This window comes from Elephantulus edwardii, unplaced genomic scaffold, assembly GCF_000299155.1.
Source record: "Elephantulus edwardii isolate Elephantulus edwardi_28Jun2011 unplaced genomic scaffold, EleEdw1.0 scaffold00087, whole genome shotgun sequence".
Classification (NCBI taxonomy): domain Eukaryota; kingdom Metazoa; phylum Chordata; class Mammalia; order Macroscelidea; family Macroscelididae; genus Elephantulus; species Elephantulus edwardii.
This window is the reverse complement of record NW_006399837.1, coordinates 13,256,948-13,284,678: the sequence shown is the minus strand read 5'-3', so window position 1 is coordinate 13,284,678 and position 27,731 is coordinate 13,256,948. Positions and strand designations below refer to the sequence as shown.

General features: G+C 38.7%; 1 protein-coding gene across 1 annotated transcript in view; it reads left to right on the top strand.

The window, feature by feature from the left end:
- TRIP12 (thyroid hormone receptor interactor 12) overlaps positions 1-27,731 on the top strand; it is an 87,590-nt gene that overhangs the window by 38,276 nt on the left and 21,583 nt on the right. Inside the window, exons 8-24 of the mRNA XM_006890328.1 lie at positions 129-277; positions 8,904-8,939; positions 9,025-9,120; positions 9,942-10,034; positions 10,237-10,398; positions 12,199-12,267; positions 12,389-12,554; positions 14,571-14,688; positions 14,796-14,952; positions 17,629-17,701; positions 18,190-18,418; positions 18,705-18,823; positions 21,076-21,283; positions 23,103-23,203; positions 24,447-24,621; positions 26,484-26,625; positions 27,349-27,540. Coding sequence (XP_006890390.1) covers positions 129-277; positions 8,904-8,939; positions 9,025-9,120; positions 9,942-10,034; positions 10,237-10,398; positions 12,199-12,267; positions 12,389-12,554; positions 14,571-14,688; positions 14,796-14,952; positions 17,629-17,701; positions 18,190-18,418; positions 18,705-18,823; positions 21,076-21,283; positions 23,103-23,203; positions 24,447-24,621; positions 26,484-26,625; positions 27,349-27,540 — 2,285 coding nt within the window. The remainder of the gene's footprint in view (positions 1-128; positions 278-8,903; positions 8,940-9,024; positions 9,121-9,941; positions 10,035-10,236; positions 10,399-12,198; positions 12,268-12,388; positions 12,555-14,570; positions 14,689-14,795; positions 14,953-17,628; positions 17,702-18,189; positions 18,419-18,704; positions 18,824-21,075; positions 21,284-23,102; positions 23,204-24,446; positions 24,622-26,483; positions 26,626-27,348; positions 27,541-27,731) is intronic.

The following is a 27,731-nucleotide window of genomic DNA, read 5'->3' as shown; positions in this document are numbered from 1 at the left end:
TTAAACACAGTCTTCCCTGTATTTTAGATCCTGGAAGATAAACAAGTGTTTCTTATCTAGAGCCTCACCTTCCACCAAGTAATAATTCTCTTCAGTATTTACAGATGCTCATTTGTTTGCCTCTGAAGGTTCTAAGGCCCAGCAGCTTCTGCAAGGACTACAAGCCACTGATGAAAGTCAGCAACTTCAGGCAGTTATTGAAATGTGTCAACTTTTGGTCATGGGCAATGAGGAGACCTTGGGAGGCTTTCCTGTCAAGAGTGTTGTCCCAGCTTTGGTAAGCATTGCATTTCTCCCTCACTTTACATCTCTTACCCTAGACTGCTCCTGCTTTCACTGAATCTGTGATGGTTGTTACTAAGAATTTTTTTAAGTGACCTAAGACTCGAGAGTTAGGATTGGTGGACGATGACACAACCCTGCTCGCTGAAACTGAGGAGGACCTCATGCACTTACTGCAGAGGGTCAGGGACTGCAGCCTTCAGTATGGACTGAGGCTCAATGTCAAGAAGACAAAGATTCTCACTACTGGACCAATTGGTAGCGTCAGGATGGATGGCGAAGAGATTGAGATTGTTCACAGCTTCAGTTTGCTCGGCTCCACGGTCAACACTCTTGGCACCAGCAGCCAGGAAATCAAAAAACGTATTGTGATGGGAAAGTCTGCGGTTAGGGACCTCTCTTAAAAGTACTCAAGAGCAGCGGTGTCTCTCTGGAGACTAAGGTGCACCTGATACAGGCCATGGTTTTTGCAATCACTTGTTATGCATCAGAGAGTTGGACAATGACTAGAGAGGATAGGAGAATTGACGCCTTTGAGCTGTGGTGCTGGAGAAGAGTATTGAATGTACCATGAACTGCCAAGAAAACAAACAGATTCATCCTAGAGAGAGTTAAACCAGGCTGCTCCTTGGAGGCAAGGATTCTGAGGCTTCGCCTGACATACTTTGGACATGCTGTAAGGAGAGACAGGTCTTTGGAGAGGGACAACATGCTGGATAGAGTAGAGGGACAGCACAGGAGGGGAAGACCCTCTATGAGGTAGATTGATTCAGTGACTGGGGTAATCGGGATGGGTGTGTCAGAGGCAATGAGATTGGCACAGGATAGAGCAGGGTTTAGGCAGGTTGTACATAGGGTTGCTATGAGTCGCAAACGACTCGACGGCACATACCAACAACAAGACTCGAGAGATACTAGAATTAAGCATATACCACAGAGACTGTAGGTTCTGTCTGATGACTGAGTCTTTTTATCTGTGTGCGAAGATGACAGAACAGGCATAGAAATCTGTGATGTTTCTAAGTGGAGGATAGGCACTGCAGCAACATCTCCTTAAGAAATAAGAAACCCTCCTGATTGCTCTTGTTCTGTGCCATCGATTGTCTGTGATTCATAGCATTCCTATATACATTAATTAGTCCTGAAAGCTGCCCTGTCCTGCACCAGTCACATCATCTCTGAAAGACCTGATCCTGTTGCTCTAGTCACTGAGTCAGTCCGTCTCTTCTGAGGCCTTCCTCTCTTGAGCTGTCCCTCCATCCTACCAAACATGATGTTCATCTCCAAGGACTAGTCCCTCTTGGTCATATGGCCAAAGTAAGTGTCAAAATCCTGGCCTCGAGGAAGGAGCAAACTCATTTCACCATCTCCAGCACAGAATTTTTTTTTTCCCCGGCAGTCCACTCTATGTTCAAAACTCTTCTCCAGCACCACAACTCAAAGACATGGATCCTTCTATCATGCTTACTTATTGTCCAGCTCTCGGATGCATAGCAAGTAATTGGTGAAGACCATGTCCCAGATCAGGTGCACCTTTGTCTTCAGAATGACATCGTTGCTCTAGAGAGATCCCTCACAAGAGACTTTCCTAATGCAGTTCACCTTTTGATTCTTGACTGTTGGTGCCAAGAGTATTGATTATGGAGCCAAGCAAGGTGAAGTTATCAATAATCTCAGTCTCTTCTCCATCTGTCATGAAGCTGCCAGTTGACAGATCTGTGAGAATTTTTGTTTTCTTGATGTTGAGCTTGAATCCATATTGAAGTCTCTAGTCCTTGACCTTCTGCAGCAAATGCCTCCTGTCCTCTTCCGTTTCAGCAAGCAAAGTTGTGTCATACACATAATGCAGGTTTTGATGAGTCTTTCTCCAGTCCTGATACCACACTCCTCTTCATAAAGTCCAGCCTCCCAAATGATCTGTTTTGCATATAGGCATGTTTTGAAAAGGCATGGAGGTAGGATGCATTCCTGATGCATACCTTTCCTGATCCTGAACTGTGCAGTGTTTCCCTGCTCTGTCCTACCCTTATTTCTGGTCCAAGTAAAGGTTTCACATGAGCATAATTATGTGTTCTGAGATTCCAATTCTTGTCAACAGGTTTTCCACAATTGGTTGCAGTTGACACAGTCAGAGGCCTTTTCATTCCTTTGGTACTCTTTGCTTTTTGCCAAGATCCATCTCCGTTGGCTATGATGTTGCCTTTTTTTAAACCCAGCCTGCACATGTGGCAGTTCTCTGCTGATGAACTTACTGTTTCAGTCGTTTCTGGATAATCTTCAGCAGGATCTTGCTTGTGTGTGGTATTAATGATATTGTTCAATAATATCCACACTCTGTTGGGTCACCTTTTTTTGGAATGAGAATAAATATAGATTCCAGGCAACTGGTCACATAGTTGCCCTCCAGATTTTTTTGCATAACCTGGTGAGCACATTTGTTTGCTCAGATACGTCAGTTGGTATTTCATCAATGCCTGGGGCCTTGTTTTTTGCCAATTTCTTCAGAGCAGCTTCAACTTCCTCTTTCATCACCATAAGCTCTTGTTGTTTCATGAAGGTTTTCTATGTCAGCCAATTCATTTTGGTATATTGCCTCAGTGTTCTCTTTCCATCTTCTTTTAATGGTGCCTGTGTTGTTTAACATTCTGCCTTCAGCATTCTTAAGGGCTTGAATTTGTTCTCCAGTTCTTTTCAGTTTAAGAAATGTTGAGTAATTTCCTCTTTTGATTTTCCAGCTCCAGCTTCTTGCACATTTCATTAAAATACTTTGCTTTATCTTTTCATCCTGCCCTTTGAAAGTCTTCTGTTCAGCTCCTTCGTTAGGTTAGCACATAGCTAACTCACTGGGAGTCACAAGGGAGGAGGAACTGTTGCAAACAGACACTACTGATTGGACCCATCAAATGTGAAAAGTATGAATGTAGGAAAGTTGGAGATTGTTAAGGAAGAAATGAACACGTAAATACTGATGTACCAGGCATTGGCAAAATGAAATGGCTTGGCATGGGACAATTCAAATTGGAGAATCATATGGAGATGAAACTGATGTGCCACACGTGGTAATGGTTACCCAGGGTGGACAGTGTCTGCTCGAGCTTCCTGACTAAAACAAGCCTGGAAGTAGGAGCGGCATCCACTTCCGAAATGGCTTGCCTGTGGAAACACTGTGTACGAACAGTGCTCAGGCCTTTTGTTCATAGGGTCGCTGTGAGTCGTCTACGACTCGATGGCACCTAACAGCAACAACATGGAGATTAAAAGATGAGAAAAAATGGAGTCGCTTTCATAGTTTAAAAGACCATTTCTAGATTCATCTTGAAATAAATGTTGTAGTGACAGGATAATATCCCTATGCATTCAGGAGGACCCACTGATAACACTATCATTCAAACATATGCACCAACATTTAGGGCCAAAGAGGAGGAATTAGATGACTTCTACCGACTTTTGCAGTCAGAAATTGATTGAACATTCAACCAATACTTTAATAATAATGAGTGATTTAAATGCAAAAGTTGGAAACAAGAAGGATGAAGTAGTTGGAAAGTATGGACTTTGTGACGGAAATGAGGCTGGAGACAGAATGACTGTACAGAATTGTGTTAAACACTTTTTATAAGAAACGGCAGCCATACTCGTGGACTTCACCTGATGATCTACACAGGAATTCAATCTGCTGGGGAAGCTCAGTACCAGCTGTGAAAACGAGGCCCCCTGAGGATTGTGAAACGGACCATCCACTACTCATATGCAAGTTGAAGCAGAAGCTAAAGAAAATCAAATCAAATCCACAGGAACCAAAGTTTGACTTCGAGTCTATCCCACCAGAATTTAATGACCGTCTCAAGAACAGATTGGAAGCCTTGAGCATTAATGAGCGAAGACCGGAAGAACTGTAGAGGAAGATTATCAAGAATATTATTCCTGAAGAATGCAAAAAATCACTGCAAAGACAGGAGAAAGAAAAAGACCAAGATATGGATATCGGAAGAAATTGTAAATATTGCACTACAACACTGAAAAGCCAAAGGGAAGAAATCAAGACGAGACCCTCCTTATTGATGGCAAGACTGCATGAAGAAGTTTGGTACTCTTAGGAATCACGTTACCCGGCAGGTTACCAAAGAAGACTTGGCCACATTTGTTTATATACTGTGTGTGGATGAAAACCGTGAGAGATTGGTATAGAAGAGGTAACCAAGGTGAAATCTGCAAAGCTAAAATTGAACTACTTGGAAGCTATGATCAGTAAAACAACTTATTGAAGATCCCAATTAAGGGAATGACCCCAACATGGAGACTGTACCAGCAGTGTGTTAGGTGCTGCCAAGCCTTTTTGAAAAAGTCTCGTGAAAGCTGCATCCATTCCTTGCAAAAAGCTAACCAAGATGCATCTCTTTACAGTGATACTCTGTATCTTTTAAATCAGTGGATGTGCTATAGTGTTAAAATGTTCCATAGCTCAAGGCCCTAACTATATCTTCCATTTGTATCTTAAAAAATAAATGTGGCTGGAAATAGGTTGTGATTGGAAACAGAAGAAAGAAGACAAAAAAATTGAAAGAGAACGACTTGATGTTTTAATTTTGTGCTTCTATTATATGTGATTGTTGAGTCACTTCCTACCCATACAACAGCTATGAAGTCTGCCTTATCCTGAACCAGTCTGAGTCCTGCACACCTATCCCCGTTGCCCCAGTTAATTTATCTATCCATCTGATCCGGGGTCTTCTCTTCTGTGCTGTTCCTCCAACCTTCCAAGCATGATGTCCTTCTCCAAGGGACCAGTCCCTTCTGGTCATGTGCCAAAAGTATGAGTCAGAGCTTTAAAATCCTTTCCTCCAAGGAGGAACTTGGTTTTACCCTCTCCAAGACAGACTTTATTTGTTTTCTTGGTGGTCCATAGTATGTTCAAAGACTCTTCTCCAGCACCACAGCTCAAAGGCATCTATTCTTCTTTTGAGCTTAGTCATTGTTCAGCTCCCTGATGTATAGCAGGTAATTGGGAAGACCATGACCTAAATCAGGGGAACCTTAGCCTCTAGACTAATATGTGATTGCTAATAGAAAAGAAATCAGTCTGTCTTGGAGAGGGTGAAACCAAGTCTCTCCTTGGAGACTAGGATTTTAAAGTTCTGTCTCACATACTTTGGGCATGTGGACAGGAGAGACAAGGTCTTGGAGAAGGACATCATGATTAGAAAAGTGGGGGACAGGGCAGGAGAGAGAGACCCCGGATGAGATGGATTGATAACTATCCGGGGCTACAGGGGTGGGGGTTGGTTTGTCGGAATTATTCAGACCGGCTCAGGACAGGGAAAGGTTCAGAGGTGTTGTACATAGGATTGCTGTACATCACAGGAGACTCAATGGCATGTAACAACAACATACTTTTTTTTTTAAGCCTCTTTTAGAGTCAACAAGACCTCGGGAAGGGCCTTGTATTTAAAAGTCAGTTGTTAAATATATAATATGTATGGTATATATATGAATTTTGCAGGAACTTTCTTCTAAGTGGTACAGCACTCTTTTGTCAGTATGCTGTATCGAGGTAACCTGGGGTTGTTGTGATGCCGAAACTTGTGCCATAATGGTTACCCAGAGTGGACAGTGTTTGATGGCGCTCCCAGTTAAAGACAGGTTTGAAAGCAGGAGTGGCATCCACTTCCTAAACAACATTCCTCTGGAAATTCTTAGGAACTTTGATAAATATCAATAGTTGAAGAAAGGCTTGAGGTCTTTTGTTCATAGGGTTGCTGTTAATCATGCTCAACTGAACAGCAATCAACAACAATAGTAATGAATTAGTTTACTTTTCAGAATTATTCTCTGGTAAATTGCTGCTCCAACTTTGATATTCAAGTGACTGGCTTTGTACTATAAGTTGTTAGTCCTTCTTGACTTTTATTCTACCAAAGTGTACATTTTCTCTCTTCACTTGTCATGTATGGTTTATTACTGTGGGTTGGAAAGTTTACCTGTTGTGTGCAAGGCTGAACAAGTGAGAACCCAATATGGATCCTTGATGCTTAGGTTTGTTATAGCTCACCCCTGCAAACAAAACAGCATAAATGAATTTTTTAGTGACTTTTGAGTATCATGGTAAATTGATAAATATCTGTGGCATCTACTTCCTAAACAACGTGCCTCTGGAAACGCTATGAACCTTTGAGAAACAACCAGAGTTATAGAAAGGCTACAGGCCTTTTGTTCATTGGGTCGCTGTGAGTTATGCTAGACTTGGCGGCAGCCAACAGCAATCCCTTAGTAATTTCTTTTTAAATTATGGGAAGAGAAATCATCACCATTACCCAGTGTAGACACTTAAACTTAATATACCATTTAACTGAATAATTTTTAGTCCATAATTAAAGAAATTTCAGATTAAATTTTAACTTGGAGACAGATACTTTAAATATAAAGTTAACATAATGAGTACATCCATAGCACATTTTTTCTTGGATTCTAAAAATATTGATTGTGTGAATCTTACATGTCTAGTAAATTCAATCGAAAAATAAATTACCGTTGTCACATGAGATTGTCTCTTTTGTGGTAAAGAGTTACACTTCTAATCCAAAGGCTTTATGGTTCAGATCTACCAGCTGCTTCTTGGCAGAAAGAGGGGCACACTCCTCCTATGTGATTTAATGGTTCTGAAAATCTTGAGGTTTAGCTCTCAGTTGGTTCTGACTTGACAGTACAAAACATCATCACATTAGGCTTTTCAGAGACAGCTGAGAAAATCCAGCTTACTCCAGATGACATAGACTTTATTTTCAGGTATTCTTTTTTGATTTCTGGCAGCTAGTGACAAAGAATAGACTGTTTTCTTCAACTTCCTGAAGCTGCATCTGACATACTTTGGGCATGTTGCAAGGAGGGACCTGTCTTTGGAGAGGGCCATCATGCTTGAGATATGAAGGGGCAGCACAAGAGAGGAAGACACTGGATGAGATGTTTCAGTGACTGGAGTAATGGAATGGATGTGTCAGAGAGAAGATGGCCTCAGGATAGAGCAGAGTTCAGAGCTGTTGTACATAGGGTCACTACAAGTCACAAGTGACTCAGTGGCGCATAACAACAACAGTTAATGAAAGCTAGTTCTCTAGTAAAATTACTTGTATTGCTTTCTCTTGTTTTGTGGTTCATTAAAAAGAAATAGCAATAAAGATTATGTCTTTTTTAAAAAAGCTGTTTTTATTACACAGAGGCCTATTAGTGTTTGCCATCCAATTTAATTTGCTAGTTTATTTGGTAAAATGAATTAATAGACTTGCACAATTTAACTCATGCTGTTAATCATAACTTTTATTAATGAACTGTCCAGATTTGTATTTTATCTCTATTGAAAATTGTCTTTCTATATCCCTGAAAATGGACATTACTATTAATAGTTGTTTTAGGTGAAGAGAAAATCTATTTATAGCAGTATTCTCAAACATGATCTTAGGAGAGTCCTTCCACTTTAAAAATTAGAGAACATAATACCCTTCCTATTTTTAATATGCCAAACTTTTCCTATATCATCCCTTTTAAGTGACATAGAGTTGAGACATAGTTTTAAGTTGAGACAAAGAGTGCTTTCAGACCCCAAAAGGGATTTTGTGTGTGTATTCTGGTTTTTATTTTGTTGTGTTTTTTTTTTAAATATTCTCAGCATTTCACTCAATGTAGTGTGGAATTCATCCTAGCTGTGAAGCTAAATATTAGAATATCTGGTGCCTATTAAAACAGTAAGGCATTTGCTTTGTTGCTTTAATTCATTATCTTTAAAATTTCTATTAACTTACAAGACAGTAAATGACTGAATAGGAAGTTTTTTTGAGAGTTCTTTATAGAGGTTTTGCATTTTACTGTTGTTACGTGATTGAAATATTCATAATCTTTTATATGTATCCTGAAAATATAGTCTTATGTTTAGAGTCACTGGTGCTTTTGCAGAATAATTACTTGATTTTTAATTAGCTCTTAATCTGTGATATATCAATTCTTGTTTAACTTCTCTAATGCTTGCTGGTACAGTCTGTTTTGCAGTTGAGTTAAGTGGTGCTTCATTTCCCCCCCCCCCGCAACTGTTACTGTATGGTATTGATGGACCTCTTCATTTATTTAGCAAATGCTGATGGAAGTCAGGTGCTTCTCTGGGATCTGTTCTATTTGGGCTTCTAAATGGGTAGTGAAAACCTGTTGCTGCCAGGTTGATTCAAACTCAAGAGAAGGTAGAAGTTCCCGTAGGGCTTCCTATGGAAATAGAGTGTCACATTTTTCATAGTTCCAGGGCCTTTTGGTTCACAGCAGAGCTTAATCAGTGCTTCACCTATCCTCCTGGGGTAAAGCTACCAAAAAAAGTTGGTCTAAGCTTCTTTTACTTAAAATGATGCCTATCCTATCTCGCAAAGTTGTTGAGTCAGAGCTTCATTATGTAGTTCTGTCTTAGAATAAACTTTAGTATGTTTATACTAATTTGGGCATACTTACTGTTTTTGCATGGTAAAAGTCTTTATTTATTTATTTATTTATTTATTTATTTTTTCAGTTGTATGGAACAAGGAAAAAACTGCTTGGTTTTCTTTCTGTGATAATATGATTTCTAATATTTTGTTATCTTGTTCCAACAGATAACATTACTGCAGATGGAGCATAATTTTGATATTGTAAGTATATACTGGATTTGTAAAATCACTCCAGGTTTTCTGTTGACGTCTTTCATTCAGAGGAATACACATCATTCTTTTCTAGATGAACCATGCTTGCCGAGCCTTAACATACATGATGGAAGCACTTCCAAGATCATCTGCAGTTGTGGTGGATGCTATTCCTGTGTTTTTAGAAAAGGTACAGCAGTTACTAACTCAGCTTGTTCAGAAGCAGACTCTGAACCCTTGATTTATAAATTCTGGTATAGAATTTTAGAATCCATGCCCACTTAAGAGTTTCTACCCATTCTTTAACTGAGTCAGTCATGATTCCAGAAAAATACTTGATGTTTAGCAGACCCCAAGGTTAACAATACTAATAAATTTTTTAAATCAACCCATTTTTACACTTTTTGATATAAGTACAACTTCTCAGAGAAGAATTTAAGCCACTTGATTACAAATAATCTTATCTCTAGAAAATACCTCAATGTGTTTGATAGCTATCTGTACTCCCGTTCTACAGCTTCTTAAGAAGGTTATAGTAAGTTAGTAAAAAAAACACATTTTTTATTTTTAAAATTTTTTTTAAAACCCATTTTTTAATATGATCTGTAATACATTGTGGTTTTGGGTTATCCTACTTCCACAGAGAATAGTCCTTTTTCTCTTTAATGAACATTAACATTTGCATTGTCTGATAAACTTTTATTACAGTACCAAGTTTATATAATTAGATTTACATCATTGTAAAACAACCTGTTTATTTAAAAGAATTAAAGGTATATAAGTTAATTTCTTGTCCATGTTATCAAGCACCTTTTCCAGTATCTAAAGACAAAAAGATGTTTTGGTAGGAAAGTATGTTCGCTAGTTTTGTTCATACGCTCTCTTCCAGTGGGTTTCATGTTTCAGGCAGAAAAGATTGATGAGTTAAGATAAAAGTAAAAGAATATCTTAATTCATGTAGAAGGTAAAACTGCCAGAAAAGTGCAATAATGGTGACTCCTGTGTTTCCAGCTCCAAGTTATTCAGTGTATTGATGTAGCAGAGCAGGCCTTAACTGCCTTGGAGATGTTGTCACGCAGACACAGCAAAGCCATTTTACAGGCGGTGAGTTTTGTTACCAAAAAAACTCCATTTCAGAAGCCCTCTTCTAGATCTGCTTTTGAACTGACTAAAATCTAGATTGCTATCTCTGTAAGGTGTGCAGGGTATTTCCAAACTAAAGTGCTAAGCGCACTCTCTGTCTCTGTTTCTCTATAACTATTTATGTAATAGAGGGTCCTTTTCTCATTTTAATGTTTTTCTCTAGGGTGGTTTGGCAGACTGCTTGCTGTATCTGGAGTTCTTCAGCATAAATGCCCAAAGAAACGCACTAGCAATTGCAGCCAATTGTTGCCAGAGTATCACATCAGATGAATTTCACTTCGTGGCAGACTCTCTCCCATTGCTTACCCAAAGGCTCACCCATCAGGTAAAATAGGAACTGATTGATTTTATGTGTCATAAACCATATCTGTATTTCTTTAATTTTTGTTGTAAACCATTTTTATTTCTTCAAAAGGATAATTTCATCTGATGTTCTAAGAATTCTAGTTTTATATATAAATTATTCTGTCAGTATGACTTACCCTAGTCCTGCAGGTTATTTTAGAAAATCCTGTTTGATTTATCCAAAAGAACGTCAGTTTTTATTTTTGCTGTCTTCAACTGTTTTGACATTAAAAGATGAATTTGTTAGGCATAAGACCGTGTTTATTATGTGATGATAATATAAATTTCCTTTTGGAAAGATCATCCTTTGAAAGGCATTGGAATAAGCAGGCATGAATAGGAAGGTATGAATTAAGACCAGAAGTGAGATAAGACTGTTAGATGGAAACAATGAAGAAAAATGTAGACTCTCCATTGGGTTGACCCGTCTAAGAGGTAGACTTACTGTGACTGATGATGCATTAGGAGAAGCAGAGTACTTTGGGGGCGGGAAGAGCTTGTTAGATAAGTAAATGTCAAGCTGGCAGGGAATTGGGTTTAGGTTTTTTAAAACATAAATTAGTGTTTGGCAGTGATACTGCAGAAGACATTTTCAGATCCTTTTAACTTTAAGAAGAGTGCTTGGTGGCCTAGTGGGAAGTGGCTGTACTGCCATCCCAAAGGTATCTAGTTCTAGTCTACCAGTTCTTCCACAGGGCAAATTAAACTGCCTCTGAGAACTTGGTGGAGGGTCGGTCTGACTAGATGGTGCACAGCAACAGTACGATCCTTACAAAGCCGTTTAAATGCATGTAGTATTTTAAAATGTATGTATTTGATAGATGACATAGTAGATTATTATTGACTCTTTCTGGAGTATTTTGTTCTAAATATGTTTAGGGAGCTCTGATGACATAGTCCATGGAGGGTTTTGGCTGACCCTAATTGTTTCACCAGCTGATGAGGGGCGGTGATCAGAGATTGCATCCTGTGTGATTCACAGCCTCAGCTCTGAACTCCTTCCCACCCAGTGGCAGTGAGTTTTCCAAAGACGAGTATTGCCATTCATGGTTTCTTTACCTTTTTAAATTAATCAATTGATGGAGATAACCTTTTCTTTTTTAGACTCATGTCCTGTGGTTAACATATGATACCCATTTCTGAAAATCAGAAATGTACTTGACCACCATTATTTTAACATTGTTTTAGACTTAAGTCGTGATACCAAAAGGTATAGGATTTTTAAAAACTTTCACACAAATAATCTAATTTTTATATCAGCAGTCTCTTAGGTTAAAGAGACACAGGGTCTATCAAAATACTAGTTGGGTCTTAAAGTGTTCTTTCTGCTTTTAAGACATTTTAAATGTTTTATCAGTGAAATTACTTATATTTAATAGTGTCTTTACCTTTTTTCCCCACACTGTCACTGGTCTGTATACCTACCATAGAGTTGTTTTGTGCTGGCAAGTAAATTTTTTTTCTCTCATGGGAAATACTCTTTTGTTTAAATACTAAAATTATATAAACCATAAAAATGTTCCTGGCTTTTTATACATTTTCCCCTGTCTTTTGGGGACCTTCGTAGTGGGGAAAACTTAGCTGTGTAGCCCTCCTTTTTTGGTATCTTGATATTACTTGAGTGTATATATCAGTGCCCTGGCTAAGGCTTGTTTGCGTTGTCAAAGCTCACATCATATAGTTGAATTACCCTGGAAGAGTTTGCTTTTGGAACATTAAGTAGTATTGCATGACACTGAGCAGCTTTTATATTAATAACCTTTTCCCTTCTAAACAACAGGACAAAAAGTCAGTAGAAAGCACTTGCCTTTGTTTTGCACGCCTAGTGGACAACTTCCAACATGATGAGGTAAGCATTTCATACGTGTAATTATCCCCCCTATTAACTTTAAAATATATCTATTTAACTATTTAAAATAGTTAAATTGCTGAATTGCAGTGTAACGATTTTTTTTCCTCCCTTTTTGAAGAATTTGCTCCAGCAAGTTGCCTCCAAAGATCTACTAACAAATGTTCAACAGCTATTGGTAGTGACTCCACCAATATTAAGTTCTGGGATGTTTATAATGGTGGTTCGCATGTTTTCTCTGATGTGTTCCAACTGTCCAACTTTAGCTGTACAGCTTATGAAGCAAAGTAAGTGCTGTTTTTATTATTCTACCTCAAGCAGGAAAACCACCTTGCATTGTCCTTTAATACCTCAAAGTCACTGTACCATAAGCAAGTAATGCATTTACTAATATCACTGTTTGTTGCCATCAAATTGATTTCCGCTTCTGGCAGCCATGTGACAGTAGAACTGCTTCTTGGGATTTCCTAGGCCATTGTCTTCACTGAAGGAGATGACCAGGCCTTTCTCCCTTGAAGTTGCCGGTGGGATTACACAGTCAGCATTTTGGTCAGCAGCCTACAGTTCATCAGTGTGTCACCAGGGGTGCTCGATAAAAAAGAAGAAAATGTTAACATCTAATGAATTTGTGTTAGGATATTACCCTAAGTTAAAATTTAAAAAAAGCATAATATGTTCACTCATTACCCATCATGATTCTAGGGCTAACAATTTAGTGTTCTTATTTTCTGTGCAGTGTTAATTACATAGTTTTTGTTCATTGGAGAATTAATTTTACTACCAATAACTACCTGCTTTCTGTTCATCGGCAGTTCTTTATGTCCGTGTCATAATTTCATTATATTCATAGTATTGGGTTTCAGAACCTTTTCTTCCCTTAGAATGATAACTCATTCTCATAGATGATGAATGCCTTCTGATCTTTACTCCTTACATATTACTAGACTTTCCCCAGCCTGACCCAGTGAACAAGTTCATTTACAGTTTAGCATTCTTTCTTAAACTTTGGGCTCACAAGTTCATGTCCTAGAATGCGGTGGGCTTCACATCATTTTTAAGGTGTGTTATTTCCATCAGAGTACTGATTACTTTTATATTGAATACCTATAACCATATGTAATTTAATACACACAGTTTTTGATCTGAGGTAATTTCCTTGAGAGTCTGTGATGGTATTCATTAACAAAATAGTCACACAGTGTCAGACAGAATATTAAACGGCAGGTCCTTAAGAGTTAACATTGAGTTCTTTCTGAGTTTGCTACCACCATGGCAACAGTGAAGAAGCCTGTGGCAAAGAGGGGTGGGGAGGAAAGCAGGGACTGGAGGAGATATATTGATTGTACCTGTCTATAGAAGGTGGAATCGTGGCTGAAGCTAATTTTGAACAGTTTGTTCAAGGGGAAAAAGTTCATGGGAAAGCTAGCAATACTGGTAAAGATCTTCAAGAAAGAATCATAGTTCTTGGGAAAGCTGGTAACAACAGTAAAGAAAAGGAAGTGAGCCAGATAATGCTAACCTCTGAGGCTATTTCCAAAAGATAACTTGAAACTACCTCACCAGAAAATAGTTGAGGAAAAAGAATCTATATTATTGGTTGCACGTTGTTGCTAATAGCAAAGAAAGTGAATTAACTACCAGATGAACCAGAATGAAGAAGAGGAAGATGAGGATTAAAACTAATTTATCTCAAACATTAAAATTAATTTATGTCAGATATTTTATGCAAGCCCTTAAATTAAACATGGGAACCAAAAAGAAGAAAAAAGATATTAATATTGACACACATTATAGTTTGTTGAGAGGCTTGCTCTTCCAGCTTGGAGTCTTTTCCAAGCTTGCTGTTCTGGAGAACAGAACCAAGGCTGAAGTACTTGGGGAGGGTTGACTCCATTAGTCACAGTGCATCTCCTTATTCAGCTTCTTATCAGTTTAAGAAAAATGTGTAGTGAATTTTCATTTAGGGGTAAATGATACATTGAATGTCATTTTCCTACAAAGCACTGTTGTTCTCAAGGAAAGTAAGAATCCTACCGTTTCTAGGGGAAGACTGAGGAACTTGTGATTAAGAGGCCAGTTAGAGTTGAGCTTTTAAAGTTCTTAAGAAACCATGAAAGTGCTCTTTTTTGGTCAGTTTTCATTAAAATTAACCTGGAGTTTTTCTTTTCATGTCTGTCTGTATTACATGGACTAATAGAAAGTCATTCTGATGCTTTCCTCCCTAGCATTTATTTTTGTCTTTTTTTTGCATTAGATGCTATAATTAGTTTAATGGATTTGGGTGGTGGTTGTTGGTTTTACAGACATTGCAGAAACACTTCACTTCCTCCTGTGTGGTGCCTCCAATGGAAGTTGTCAGGAGCAGATTGATCTCGTACCCCGGAGTCCTCAAGAGCTGTATGAACTAACATCTCTGATTTGGTAACGATTAAGCTCATAATAACTTTGTGATTCATGTGAGGCATATTTCACAAAGGTTCAGGAGCCCACTTACTAAAATGATGATACTTCCCTCTCCCCTTTTTTAGCGAACTGATGCCATGTTTGCCGAAGGAAGGCATCTTTGCCGTAGATACCATGCTGAAAAAGGGAAACGCACAGAACACAGATGGTGCAATATGGCAGTGGCGTGATGATCGGGGCCTCTGGCATCCCTATAACAGAATTGACAGCCGGATAATTGAGGTAGTAGTTTCATCGTACCATTTAAATGAGAGAATTCTGGTGGATTGTAGGGATAGGGCTGCAGCAGGGAGGTGATTATGTGTATGTAAATGTGCTCAGGATTGAATTAACTGAAGATTTTCTCATTTTGTCTCCTGAGAACAAGGTCCTCGTTTCTGTTCAGGTCAGAAAACATGATGTTCTAAGTCCTGCTTCTGCTGCTAACGACCTGATAGACTTGGAGCAAGTAATTTAAATCCTTTGTCCCACAGCTTTCTTCTTTCCACACAGCAGCATGGGCAGAGTTAAGCATTGCGTTGCTGCAAGTCCTTTCTGTTTCCTCCCCAGAAGTCGTCTGCCAGGCACAGAGTTCACCTGTACATAGTGTCTTCTCAGTAATTTTAAGAATGAAATCAGTTATGGTATTTAGTTACTACTTAGGCTTGTATTTAATTATTGTGTTAATGAGGAACAATAGAAAACGATGAATCTTTTGAGAACTCAACCAATATAAAAGAAAATGCAAAATTTTAAGAGATTTTCCACAACAGTCTTCAGTTTGACTTTTTCCCCCCCTCTTATTTCCATACTTTAGTATAAAGTTGACACTGGAATACGGTTTTTAAAAGTTCTCGGCACATTTTTGGCTTGTTTTAGAAAGTGTTGGTCATTGTATGATTTGAGATGTCATGCATACATTTTCAGTATACCACATACCTGTGGGTCTGAAGTACATTTTATAATTTCATTCTCGGATTCACATTTCTTATGTAGACATTATTCTTTAATGCTGTTTGTGTTTGTGTTTTTTGTTTTTTTTTTATTTCACTTGATCACTAACCAGAATATCGGGTTGAACCCAGTCAGAGGCCTCTTGGAAAGATGACTTGGTTCTCTACTCCCAAAGGTCAAAACCTTAAACACTCATAAAACAGTTCTGTTGGCACATGCGGGTCACTTTGATTCACTAACTGGCTGCTGTTTTTAATGATAGACTACTATCTATAAAAGAAAAAAAGTATCATTTCCACCAGTTAGGGTCTCACCAGTTCATTTCTAAAAAGAGGGGTTTGGTGCCCTACAGGTTAGAGAATTGCACTGTCACCCCAGGGCAGGTGGTTTGAATGCACCAGCTTCTCTGAGAGAAAGATAACCAGTCTACTTATTCCATTTACAGCCTCTGAAAACTCATTGGAGGGTCAGTTCCATGATGGTTCCAATTTGATGACAGAGATTTTGTAAAAGTTTTAAACTATTGATTCCCATTATAAAACAAGAATTCCTGAGGAGTGAGAAATCGAAATTCTGAGTTATGTTTTGTGAAGGAATTAACTTTTGGCTGTTTTGTTCATTAATGTCAAGACTAATAAGGAAGCAGTGTATTAGCAGAACCATCATCTGTAATCTGAGTGGTGTTCTTCATAGTAGTTGTTCATTAATTGCATCTTCACCATTACTTCCTGTCTTTTGTTGGTGTGGTTAGGTGCTGCCCAGTCAGCTGGACAGCACAGAAATTCCCTGGTTTGGACTTTGTAATAGAAATGTGTATTCTGTCAACTTTTCATAGACTCTTAAAATCTTAACATATGCTAGACACGCACAGTGAATTATTGCTTTAGTGCTAAGTTGTATTTTAATATTGGGGTGCATTTAAATGTAAAATCTTTTTGTTGACCTAAAGATAGAGGAAGACATTAGTAGATTGCTACCAAGCTATCTTGTAATAACTAACCTTTGTGAATTTTTCTCTCCCAATTTTGATATCTCAGCAGCACCTTAAAAATCCTGAACATAAATGCATTTGTATATATGCCTGAGTCTGTCTTCAGAATTTTGCCTTATCTTTTTGCTTCACAGTTTTGACTTCTAGATGATGATGATGATGATATTATTACATACTATTGAGTTGAGGCCGACTCATAGCTGACCCTCATGGGTTACAGACACAATAAATTATGAGATAGGAGCTTGCCCATCTTTCTCCTCAGAACAGCTGGTGTATTTGAACCATGTCCCTTTAGGTTGGCACCTGAATTCCTTACCACTAAGCTACCAGAGCTCCCTATGAGTATGTTAGGTGCCATCAAGTTGGGTATGACCCATAGCCACCTTATGAACAACAGATGTACCAATCCTGTCCTGTTAGAGCCTATTACTACATCATTGTGTCAGTCCACCTCGCTGAGGGTTTTCCTCTATTTTGCCAATCCTTCCCCTTTCTAAGCATGATAACCCTCTCCAAGGAATAACCTCTCCTAGCAACAGGCCCAAAGTATGTGAGACAGAGCTTTATCATCTTTGCTGCCAAAGACCACTCTGGGTGCACTTCTCCAAGACGTCTGTTCTTTTGGCAGTCCATGGGATAGTCCATACTGTTCTCCAACATCATAGCTTAAGGCATCAGTGCCCTTTTGGATGTGTGTTTAATTCAGAATTATGTGTTGAATGAATGAGTTTTGTTATAGCTACTCTACTGAGATACTCAATGGTCTGTAATTGCACTATCTGTAATGAAAACCCTGCAAAAAATATATATAGATGGACATTTATGGCAGGTCCCATGTGTGTTGCATTTCTCCATGTTTATATTCAAGGTTTCTCTCTCTTTGCTCTCAGGCAGCCCATCAGGTCGGTGAGGATGAGATAAGCTTGTCCACTCTGGGACGAGTTTATACTATTGATTTTAATTCTATGCAGCAAATCAATGAGGACACGGGAACAGCACGTGCCATTCAGAGAAAACCTAACCCCTTAGCCAATACTAACACTAGTAAGTACCTTTTGAATCAGAAAGTGTTCTTACTGTCACATGAGTAATTTGCAATAAGTATTTTATTTGTTGAATATCTTTATTATACTGATGTAATGCCAAAGGCATTAGGGTAACACATGTAGGTTACAGAAATACATTAACATGTCATTTCTAAAAATGAGTGATTGACTTTGTTTCTCAGAACCTGTTTTACTGGCTTTAGAGCTTGATTTTTTTGTCGGTTACCTTTTTCCTTCTATGCAGAGTGGCAAGATCTTACTTTTCCCCAGCTTTTCCTGAATGTACATTTGTAAAATTACGAGGTCATAATGCCTTACTCTCTTGAGGAGAGATATTGTGTTTTGTTTTAAATAATTATTTTGTAAACCAAAGTTGATTATATTAAATATATTCCTGTTACAGCATTTTAGAAAGTTACCCTGATTAATTTAAAAGTTTTTTGTTATTTACTATTTTCTGAAGTCTGTCTCCATTTTCCATTACAGGTGGATATTCAGAGATAAAGAAGGACGATGCTCGAGCACAGCTTATGAAAGAGGATCCGGAACTGGCTAAGTCTTTTATTAAGACATTATTTGGTGTTCTTTATGAAGTTTATAGTTCCTCAGCAGGACCTGCGGTCAGACATAAGTGCCTTAGAGCAATTCTTAGGATCATTTATTTTGCGGATGCTGAACTGCTGAAAGATGTCCTCAAAAATCATGCTGTCTCAAGGTGTGTTCATGAAAACTGTCATGTTTTCTACATGGAAACCTCTTTAAACTGCTAAAATACAATAGAAAAAATAAGTAAGAAATAGTTCATTTGAACTATGGATTCCTTTTGGTCTGTTTATACTCACTCAGCTTTGATAAATAATGAAAAAATGTGTTTAAGAAAAGTTTTTGTTTGATTCAGTGACTACATAAAATATTTTGCTCTTACAGTCAAAGTACTATGGCCAAAAGCAATTTCCAATTTGAGACCATGATTTCTATATGGAATGCTTTCTTTTTTATAGTCACATTGCTTCCATGCTGTCAAGCCAAGACCTGAAGATAGTAGTTGGAGCACTTCAAATGGCAGAAATATTAATGCAGAAGTTACCCGATATTTTTAGTGTTTACTTCAGAAGAGAAGGTAATGTCATTCATGATCATGCATCTGACGCCGCTGTTTTAGTCTAAATAGTACTTCAGTACAAGTCATTTTTATCTGTAGATCAAAAATTAAATTGCTGTCTCTATTCTGAGATAACTAAACATGCTTCCAGGCTAAAAGATTCAGTGTGTCCTTTTAATCTGTTATTACAGGTTGTAACACTCAGTATCAGCTGGGAAGCACTTGATAAAGTTTCAGTCATTCTAGTTTTTATGGGCCAGAGAATAAAGTTTTTATCTAGGTAATAATTTGGTGCTATGAAGAAGATGCTTTGAAACAACTCAGGTGCTACTGTCCATAGGTAGATGTGTCTAGTGATAAAGTGCTTGTACGTAGTCATGTAGTCACATAGGTAATGGCATACCTAATTTGAGGCATTTGAGCCTAAGAGACCTGATAATTTTCCATTCTGGAAGACCTCACAGTTCAATTAGGTGCTGTGTCAGTCTAAGCCTGTTTGGCAATTACCTATTTGATTTAAATACTTGGATCAGTAGAAGCCTTTTTTTATCACCTTGGCCTGTGGAACTGGTGGCCGTTTCCCTTTCTACAGATCGGCAGGGAGTTCTGGTTACCCAGTGGGTGAGGAGTTGTGGTTTTATCGTCTACCTTGTTCACTTTTTTGAAATCTGATTGACACCTTTTCTTGTGGTAGATAATTTATTGGACATACTAAGGAGGTTTTTCACTAAAATGACTCAGAACGTATTCAGTGCTGTAAATTTGAACTGACACAAGCTGAGCCTCCAGCATTGTCTGAGACAGTACATTGTGTAGCAGGAGGTTGCCCATCCTTCTCCCGTGAAAATGCTAGTGGATTTGAACTGCCACAGAGGTGTTACCGTGGAGTTAGCACCGTTTCCTACAGACTGTCCCAGTAGAGGATGAGGATTGTTTTAATCCACTAGTATAAATTTTGTTTCTTATTTTTGCCTTTCTCCAGTGGCCAACGCCAAGTAGTGTAAAAGTAGATGAAATGACTATACTAATTTTTTCTGCAGTTTTAATCTGTGTTTTGCATTCCGTATCTTTTTATGATGTACCACTGCTCCAATCCCCCAAGAAAAAATAGCTGGTCCACCATTCTGTTTAAAAGTTTATCAGAGTCCATCTCTTCACAAAGCAGGGTTTTTGGTTTTTCATTCTTGAATATGTTGGATGATCAGCTGCCATCAGATTGAATTTTTCACACCAAACCTATTTCTGTAGCACCTACAATCTGAAGTTTAAGGAACATATTGATTGGTTATGCTGTCGGCCTCTATAAATTATAAATTCTGTTACTCTTTCAGGTATTCTTTAAAGGCCTCCAGTTCCTCCACACCCTTCTTTCTGCTCTAGAATAGATCCTCCCTCTTTGTTCTGTGCTTAAGTTCATTCTTAGGTCTTTTTTTTAAAAAAAACATTCTTTTTGTGTGTTTATTTAAAACTAATAATAAAAATGTATTTGAATACAAATACATTTCTATTACCATATTTGCGTATAATTTGCATAAACCTTTTGCACATACCTTTGGGGTTTGATAGTTCTTAGATGCACTTCCTCTTCTATAGATCCTCCGCCTACCATACATGGCTCTTAAGAACCATAAATAACACAAGAGAAGATTATCCATCTGGAACTGTTGCGTTCAGACCACCAGAGAGGTGTCACTTTTGTAGGCAGCTACTAACTAAATGGTTGATATTTCAAACTCTGCAGTTACACCACCAGAGAAGGAGGTGGCATATACTTCTCGAAAGGATAGCCTTGTAACCCCTATGGGACATTTCCACTCCATACTATAGAGTCACTGTCCATCATCATTGATTCAAGGGTGTTGAGGTATTTTGGGGTTGTGCACACCTCCAGCTATGTGAACCACTAAAGCCTGAAGCTTGCATTCTCTTTTGGTGGCCGCTTTATCATGGTCTTGTGTCTTTGTGGCACAGATGTTTACCAGTAATTCTAGTTCTTCCCTACTCACCCCTTTTTTTAAAAACTGATAAGCTAGTCACTGTATTTCTGTACTTGATCACATAGTTCTTAAGCATATTTTGAACTTCAAACAGGATTTTACTTAAAATCTTAATAAACATTTCTGACTGAAGTCAACTGGAGAACTCTGGCTTTCTAAATATTTTCCGTTATTTGCCTGTCATTTTATCACTGTTCCCTGTGATTGAGTTAGCATTTAGGTTTTTACTTGGTGACTTTGATTAAAACTGCTTCTTTCTCTGTTTCTGTGAAGGTGTGATGCATCAAGTGAAACACTTAGCCGAGTCCGAGTCTCTGTTGACGAGCCCACCAAAGGCTTGTGCGAATGGATCTGGGTCATTGGGGTCCACGACATCTGTCAGCAGTGCCACAGCACCGGCTGCCACCAATGCGGTGGCCGACGTGGGGTCCCCCAGCTTGCAGCACAGCCGAGATGACTCTTTAGATCTGAGCCCTCAAGGGTGAGTGAGAGGTTTTCTCTTTGTGCTTTTGCCCTGTTTCTGCCTTGCTGTTTGAGGATTCGCACAGGAAATAAAAGGGATGAAACTGTGTACATTTTCTAGGTTTTTTTATCCTATGTTAAACAAGAAAAGGAGGTAAAGCTCACCCATTGGAAATTGCTTATATTTGCACACTTGAAGCTTGTTGTCCCATCTGGTGAACAAAGGAACAGGGTTCCCTTGTGAAGGGAATTGACAAATGCTTTCCTAGGCTAAGTGCATCTGAGAGGAGGAGATGTCTGTTAACTACCTTTGGCTCCTTGGCATCTTCTTCTGGTGTCGTGGTGCGGAAGCGTTAACCATACCTTCTTGTTGATAAGTAAACCTCTCTCTGTTTCAATTTATGGTTTGAAAATTCAGTGTTGCTGTATGTATGGTACCTTAGGAGGCCCTGGTGCCATAGTGTGCTGAGCATTGGACTGCTTACCCAAAGGTCTGTGGGACAAACCCAGCAGGCAGTCTGGGAGAAAGAAAACAATCTACTCCCCAAAAGACTTCCTGCCTACAAATCCCTCTGAAGCCGGTTAGTCTGCTCCCTGGCGTTACTGAGAGTTGCAGGACTTGAAGGCTGTCAGTTTAGTGGGATGATTCCTGATGATCCAAACTCAGTTCTGAAAGAGTACTTTAAATCCTTGAGTTTTACACCTTCTGAGTAGAAAATCGGGTGTTGGCAAAACACAGTAATTACTCAGTAAGTGGGCTCCAGAGATACTCTCCCAACCTGGAAGTGGCATTCCCCTGTCTGGTACCCTGCTTTGTGGGAGGGGATTCTTTTCCAAGGCGCAGACTCCTATGGTTGCAACTGGCAGTAGTTAAAAAGGAGTTTGGATATTTGTGTGGCTGGCTCTCATTCCTAGAGGTTGTTGGGTTTAGGCGACGTCTGTGTCAATAGCCAGGGTGCAGTTTACTCTGGAGAATGGAGAAGACTTCCCTATACCTCATCGCAGAGTTGCAAAGGAAAGCCTAATGTTGCTTTTCCTTTTAAAGATTAAATTATTTCCTTCATAGTTTTGTTTAGCTTGTGGAATTGTTTGCCCTGATTGTCAACCACATATCAGTACTTTCCACTACAAATATTATAGTTCTCAAATTTTAATTGGTGCAGACCATTTGAACGAGATGATTTTTCATCTTAGGCGGTTTTGTTATCCTGTGAGCTGTTTAAATATTTTAAGAATAATGAAAGAAAAACACACACAAAGGCTAACAACCGTATTTTTTATAGGGAGGTTCACAGTGTGGCTCCCATTGTCATTCACTGTATTTATTTATAGGCTCTTTTTGTCTTAAAAGCAAAGTTTGTCATTTCCACCACCAAATCCTGAAATTACTTTGGCGTAAATACAAACAAGCATTTTCAAAATCCTGAGAATGCATGTATATTTTACCTGTTGCTGTTTTCATCAGTGAAGATGTACGATACTCTGATTTAGCATATCTTTTTTTTGGTTGGTCATTTCTTGCTACATCAGTGTTATTTTAGTGTATATTTCTGCACCTTTCTAAATTTTATCCTACAGCTTAATGCATGCAGAATTAACTGTACTTTTTTATTCTAAGTAGTGCAATATAGTAAAATGTTTATTTTCTGAGTTACCTTTTTTTGTATCTTTGCACCTCTAGAGCATGGCTTGCACAGCACTAAATAGTCACTCATGGGAAATACTCTGTTATGGCAGTACTTTGAAATTAATAGTTTATGCTGTATTAACTTTGTTTTCAGTGAGTAATAGTGTTAATGCAGTGCTCAGTGCTAAAAAATTTTTTTTTTTTGTGACAGTCGATTAAGTGATGTTCTAAAGAGAAAACGGTTGCCCAAACGAGGGCCAAGAAGGCCCAAGTACTCACCTCCCAGGGATGATGACAAAGTAGACAATCAAGGTAACTGGGTAGGAGAAGGGGGCGTGGGAGGGGACTGGTGTCCACATAGAGAAGTCAGGAAAACCACTAGTGGCTATGCAAATGACTGTGTTCTGAATGTTAACTACCCTTTATCATTTCAACCAATGAGGATTGTGAATAAAAATTTTAAGGGTTATTTAGGGAAAAAATTAATGTGTGGGTTTTTGTTAATTATTAATTTTAATGAAAGTTTAGACTTTGAATTTCCATTTATTCATTGTTGCACTTACCTCCCTGCCCACCCCTCCTCCCCAGTTTGCTCTTCTCTTTGGAAAATAAAAGGAAAATTCTTTCATTGTTAAACAATCCCTCCCCCCAGGTCCATGCCACTATGAAGCCTTCATTCTGGACTCCTGTTATGACAATAATACCTAATCACATATCCCTTTTTAAACAGTTCTTTCCCTCATCTGTTTCAGTGCAGTATACATTATTTATGCCATCTTTCTCAGTCTCCCACCCAACCCCAGTGTCAGTCCCTTTTTACAACAGTGGCACTATGCAATATTTGTCCTTTTGTGACTGAGATATTTCCCTCAGCATAATGTCCTCCAGGGTCCCTCATTTTGAGTAGTATTTCAAGAATTCCTTGTTTTTCAATGCAGCATAGTATTCCATTGTGTGAATATACCACAGCTTCTCTGTGCATTTGTTTGTTGATGGACACTTAGGTTGTTTCCAACTCTTGGCTATTGTGAACAAAGCCGCTATATATATATGCAAAGTGTGCATGTATCTGCTTGGGTGGCAGTTATGGTTTCTATGGTGTATATTCCCAGTAGTGGAATTGCTGGGTCAAATGGTATCCCTATTTGCAACTTTTTGAGAAAGTACCATACTACCTTCCATACTGGTTGCACAAAAAAAAAGTTTTAATAATACAGGTTTATAGCTCATTTGTAGAATGCTTATGCAATACATCTTACAGGAAATTTTTTAAATTCCTATAATTCTACAATGCAAAAAATAAGCACTGTCAATTTTGGGGAGTATCTGCCAGTATTTTTCCTTTTTCCCCACATATGAAGTTGAAACCATTTTGTATGATGTTACAGCTTTTAGCTTTAAAGAAGGTATTAGTGTTTCCTATATTGCTTCTAAAGGGTAACCATAATAAACATTAATATTGTTCTGTCTTGAAAGATTTTTTAAGAGAGAGAGTGTGTGTGTGTGTGTGTCTGTCTGAAAACAATTTAACTGCCACTTCTTTTCCTTTTTGTAGCTAAAAGCCCCACTACAACTCAGTCTCCGAAATCATCTTTCCTGGCAAGCTTGAATCCCAAAACCTGGGGAAGGTTAAGTGCACAGTCCAACAGCAACAACATTGAGCCCGCACGGACTGCAGGTGTCAGTGGTCTTGCCCGCGCTGCCTCCAAGGACACCATAGCCAATAATAGGTAAGGGGGGAGCGTGTCCCATCTTCTGTCACTGTCTGAACATGTAGCCTTATTTTAGTCGGCATCTTACTTGGAGAAGAAATGTGTTAAAGCTTTGATTTGTATTTTGAAGTAGAAGAACTTAAAGATAAGATGGATTCTCAGTTGTTAAGTGCCATGTCCGACTCAAACAAAGCAAAGTCTGTGTGAAAGACAACTTTCCCAGCTGTAATGTCTGGGGGCTCACAACTCTAGGGTCTTTCCCCCATGTGTTGCCTCGGCTGAGTTTGAACCAGAATTTTTCACTTAGTGGTTGAGCCACCAGAGCCCCTTAACATCTACTTTTCCCCTCCGTAAATTTCCTTTAGAGCTTAAAACACCTTGGACGATCTCTAGGTGGCACATATAATTTAAAACCGAACATGTTATGATTCCTGTGGTTCCTGTTACTTAGTTTTCTCTGGACAAAGACGTAACAGATTTTTATGAAACTTTTCTGCAGCCATTAAAATACAGTTGTACACCAGAACTAAGCTTTTCAGCGTCACTGTCAGCCTGTATGTTGAGCAGATAATCCGACACCCTCATATGATTGAAGAGTGTGGACCAAGATTTGAGGAAAGAGGAATTAATAGCCTTGCTTAATGAAAGCAAAGATGTCACTTTGAGGAAACAGTGCACCTGACCCTTAGCCTTGGTATTTTCAGTCACTTTCTATTCGTGAAAGTATAAAATAAAAAATAACTCATGCTTTTGAATAAGGTGGTAGTGGTGGTGCTGTATGTCTTTGAGTCACAACTGATAGCTGACCCCCCAGCAGTTATCAGAGGCAGTTTAATCGCACAGGAGGAGTTTGCCCATCCTTGTCCTACAGAGCATTTGGTGGCTTCAGACTCTGTTTCTTCAGGATTGCAGCGGCACAGCTTCTTAGCACTAGGCGACCAGAACTTCCTTTCAGTAAAGTGTTAGAGATTAATAATGAATGTATGATCAAGTCCCAGAAGAAAAAACATGTCTCTTTGAGGGGAAAAAAATTACATCCGGAAGTTTCCTTAGCAGGGAAGATGGCAAGTGCTTTGGACATGCTATCAATAGGGACCAGAACCTTAACAGGACATACAGGTTGGTAGAATGCCATCGAAGAACAAGAACACCCTCAATGATAAGGATTGACATTATTCGTTCAAAGACAATTATTTTTGTTATGACTCAGCTAGTGTTCGTAATGAGCTTGGGATTACTGTGAGCTGGAACCAGCAGTGGCAACATAGCAGCAACAACACATTGGCCCTAGAATTTAATATTTTAGAACTTGAGTCTCTCTCTAAACAGTTTGGTAACATTTTTAAAAATAATTGCCTTTTAAAATTGTTGTGATTAGTTTTGTAATACTCCTTTTGTAAATACATAATAGAAAAATAACCAATAAATGTCTTCGGGGAAAATAGGGGATCTTGGGGTTTTGTTATTGTTTTTAATTGAACTGGTTATTTTTCTGAATTTTGCTTAATAAAAAGTAACTCAGTAAATATCTTCATAAGGCTAGTGGAATTTGTTTAAACAGCTGGGCCTTATGTTTAGAGCTCTCTTGTAGGTGTGTTTGTACTTGAGAAAACAATCAGAAATGATTCTCAGTTGAGTGTGTAGGAAACTACCTTTGTAAGGTCTCAGAAGCTAAAACATTGTTTAATTAATCTAAAATCCACTTATTTCTGATGCATCGTAGATAATTCTTGGAATGAAACTTTAGTATGGAATCTGAATGTGTATAGTCTGTCTAGATTGAGACAGAACCCCAAAACAGTAACGACTTGCTTTCCTTAGATCAGCTGGCAGTCCTTTGTCCACTAATACTTCAGTGTCTTCCCTTTTCCTTCTTGCAGAGAGAAAATTAAAGGTTGGATCAAGGAGCAGGCACACAGGTTCGTGGAGCGCTACTTTAGTTCTGAGAACATGGATGGGAGCAACCCCGCATTGAACGTCCTGCAGAGACTCTGTGCTGCGACCGAACAGCTCAACCTCCAGGTACTGGCTCCCAGGCCTGCCTCAGACAGGAAGTGTGTCAAGGTTCCTTCTACTGTCCTCTCTTCAGTCCTGATAGACTCTCTTGTTCGTAAGGACTTTAAAGCCCTCCCTGGATCTTGTGCACACAGACTGGTTTGGTTTTTTACCAAATATGTATTACCATTACTGACATTTCTTTATTTCTCCCCCAAGTACCATGGTTCATCACTTTGAAAAGTGGTGTTGAGTCTCTTCAGATTAAGGTGACCCTCCATCCAGTTTCTCATGTTGTAAATCTTTACAGGAGGATGTTGATCTTGATCCTGAAGAGCGACTAGTAAATTTGAACTGCCAGCTTTTCAGTCAGCCCAGTGCACTGTACTGTCAGGGTTCCGTCTCAGTAAATATCCTAGAAATGTCACTTAAGTGTGCCGCATCTATTTTGAGTCCTTAAGATTCGCTATTACAGTCAACTAGACTCTTGAACCTCCTTTCCCAGCTCATGGTCATCGGGAAGAACCGAGGCATGAATTTAATAGCTAGGAGGGGTGTTCTGCTTGCTCAGGTTTTGTGAACCTTTCCCCGCTACTTTAATGAAAACTCCACTGGTTGAATAGAAATACTCTTCTTTGGATACATCATAAATTATTGGGTTTTCCCCCCTATTCTTCATAAGGAAATGTGGATTGTGTTTCCTAAGTGCTGTTTAAATCAATCTAGAAATTCTATTCTCTGCTCTTTCAGGTGGATGGTGGAGCTGAGTGCCTTGTAGAAATACGTAGCATAGTCTCAGAATCAGATGTCTCGTCATTTGAAATCCAGCACAGTGGGTTTGTGAAGCAGCTGTTGCTTTATTTGACATCTAAAAGTGAAAAGGATGCTGTGAGCAGAGAAATCAGACTAAAGCGGTTCCTTCATGTCTTTTTTTCTTCTCCTGTAAGTCCTGTAATCTTGTCTATCGCATAGTAAGAAGCATTATTGACTAATGTGTGTATTCTCACTGTGTTGCTGATGTCTAGTAGCCATTGGTCAAGGTCTGTGGAATGCTTCCAGCTTGCTTATTTACAGTTGGATTCCTTGAATAATCATTAAGTAATTAGTGATCCGACAAAGCCATGGAGCCTGTC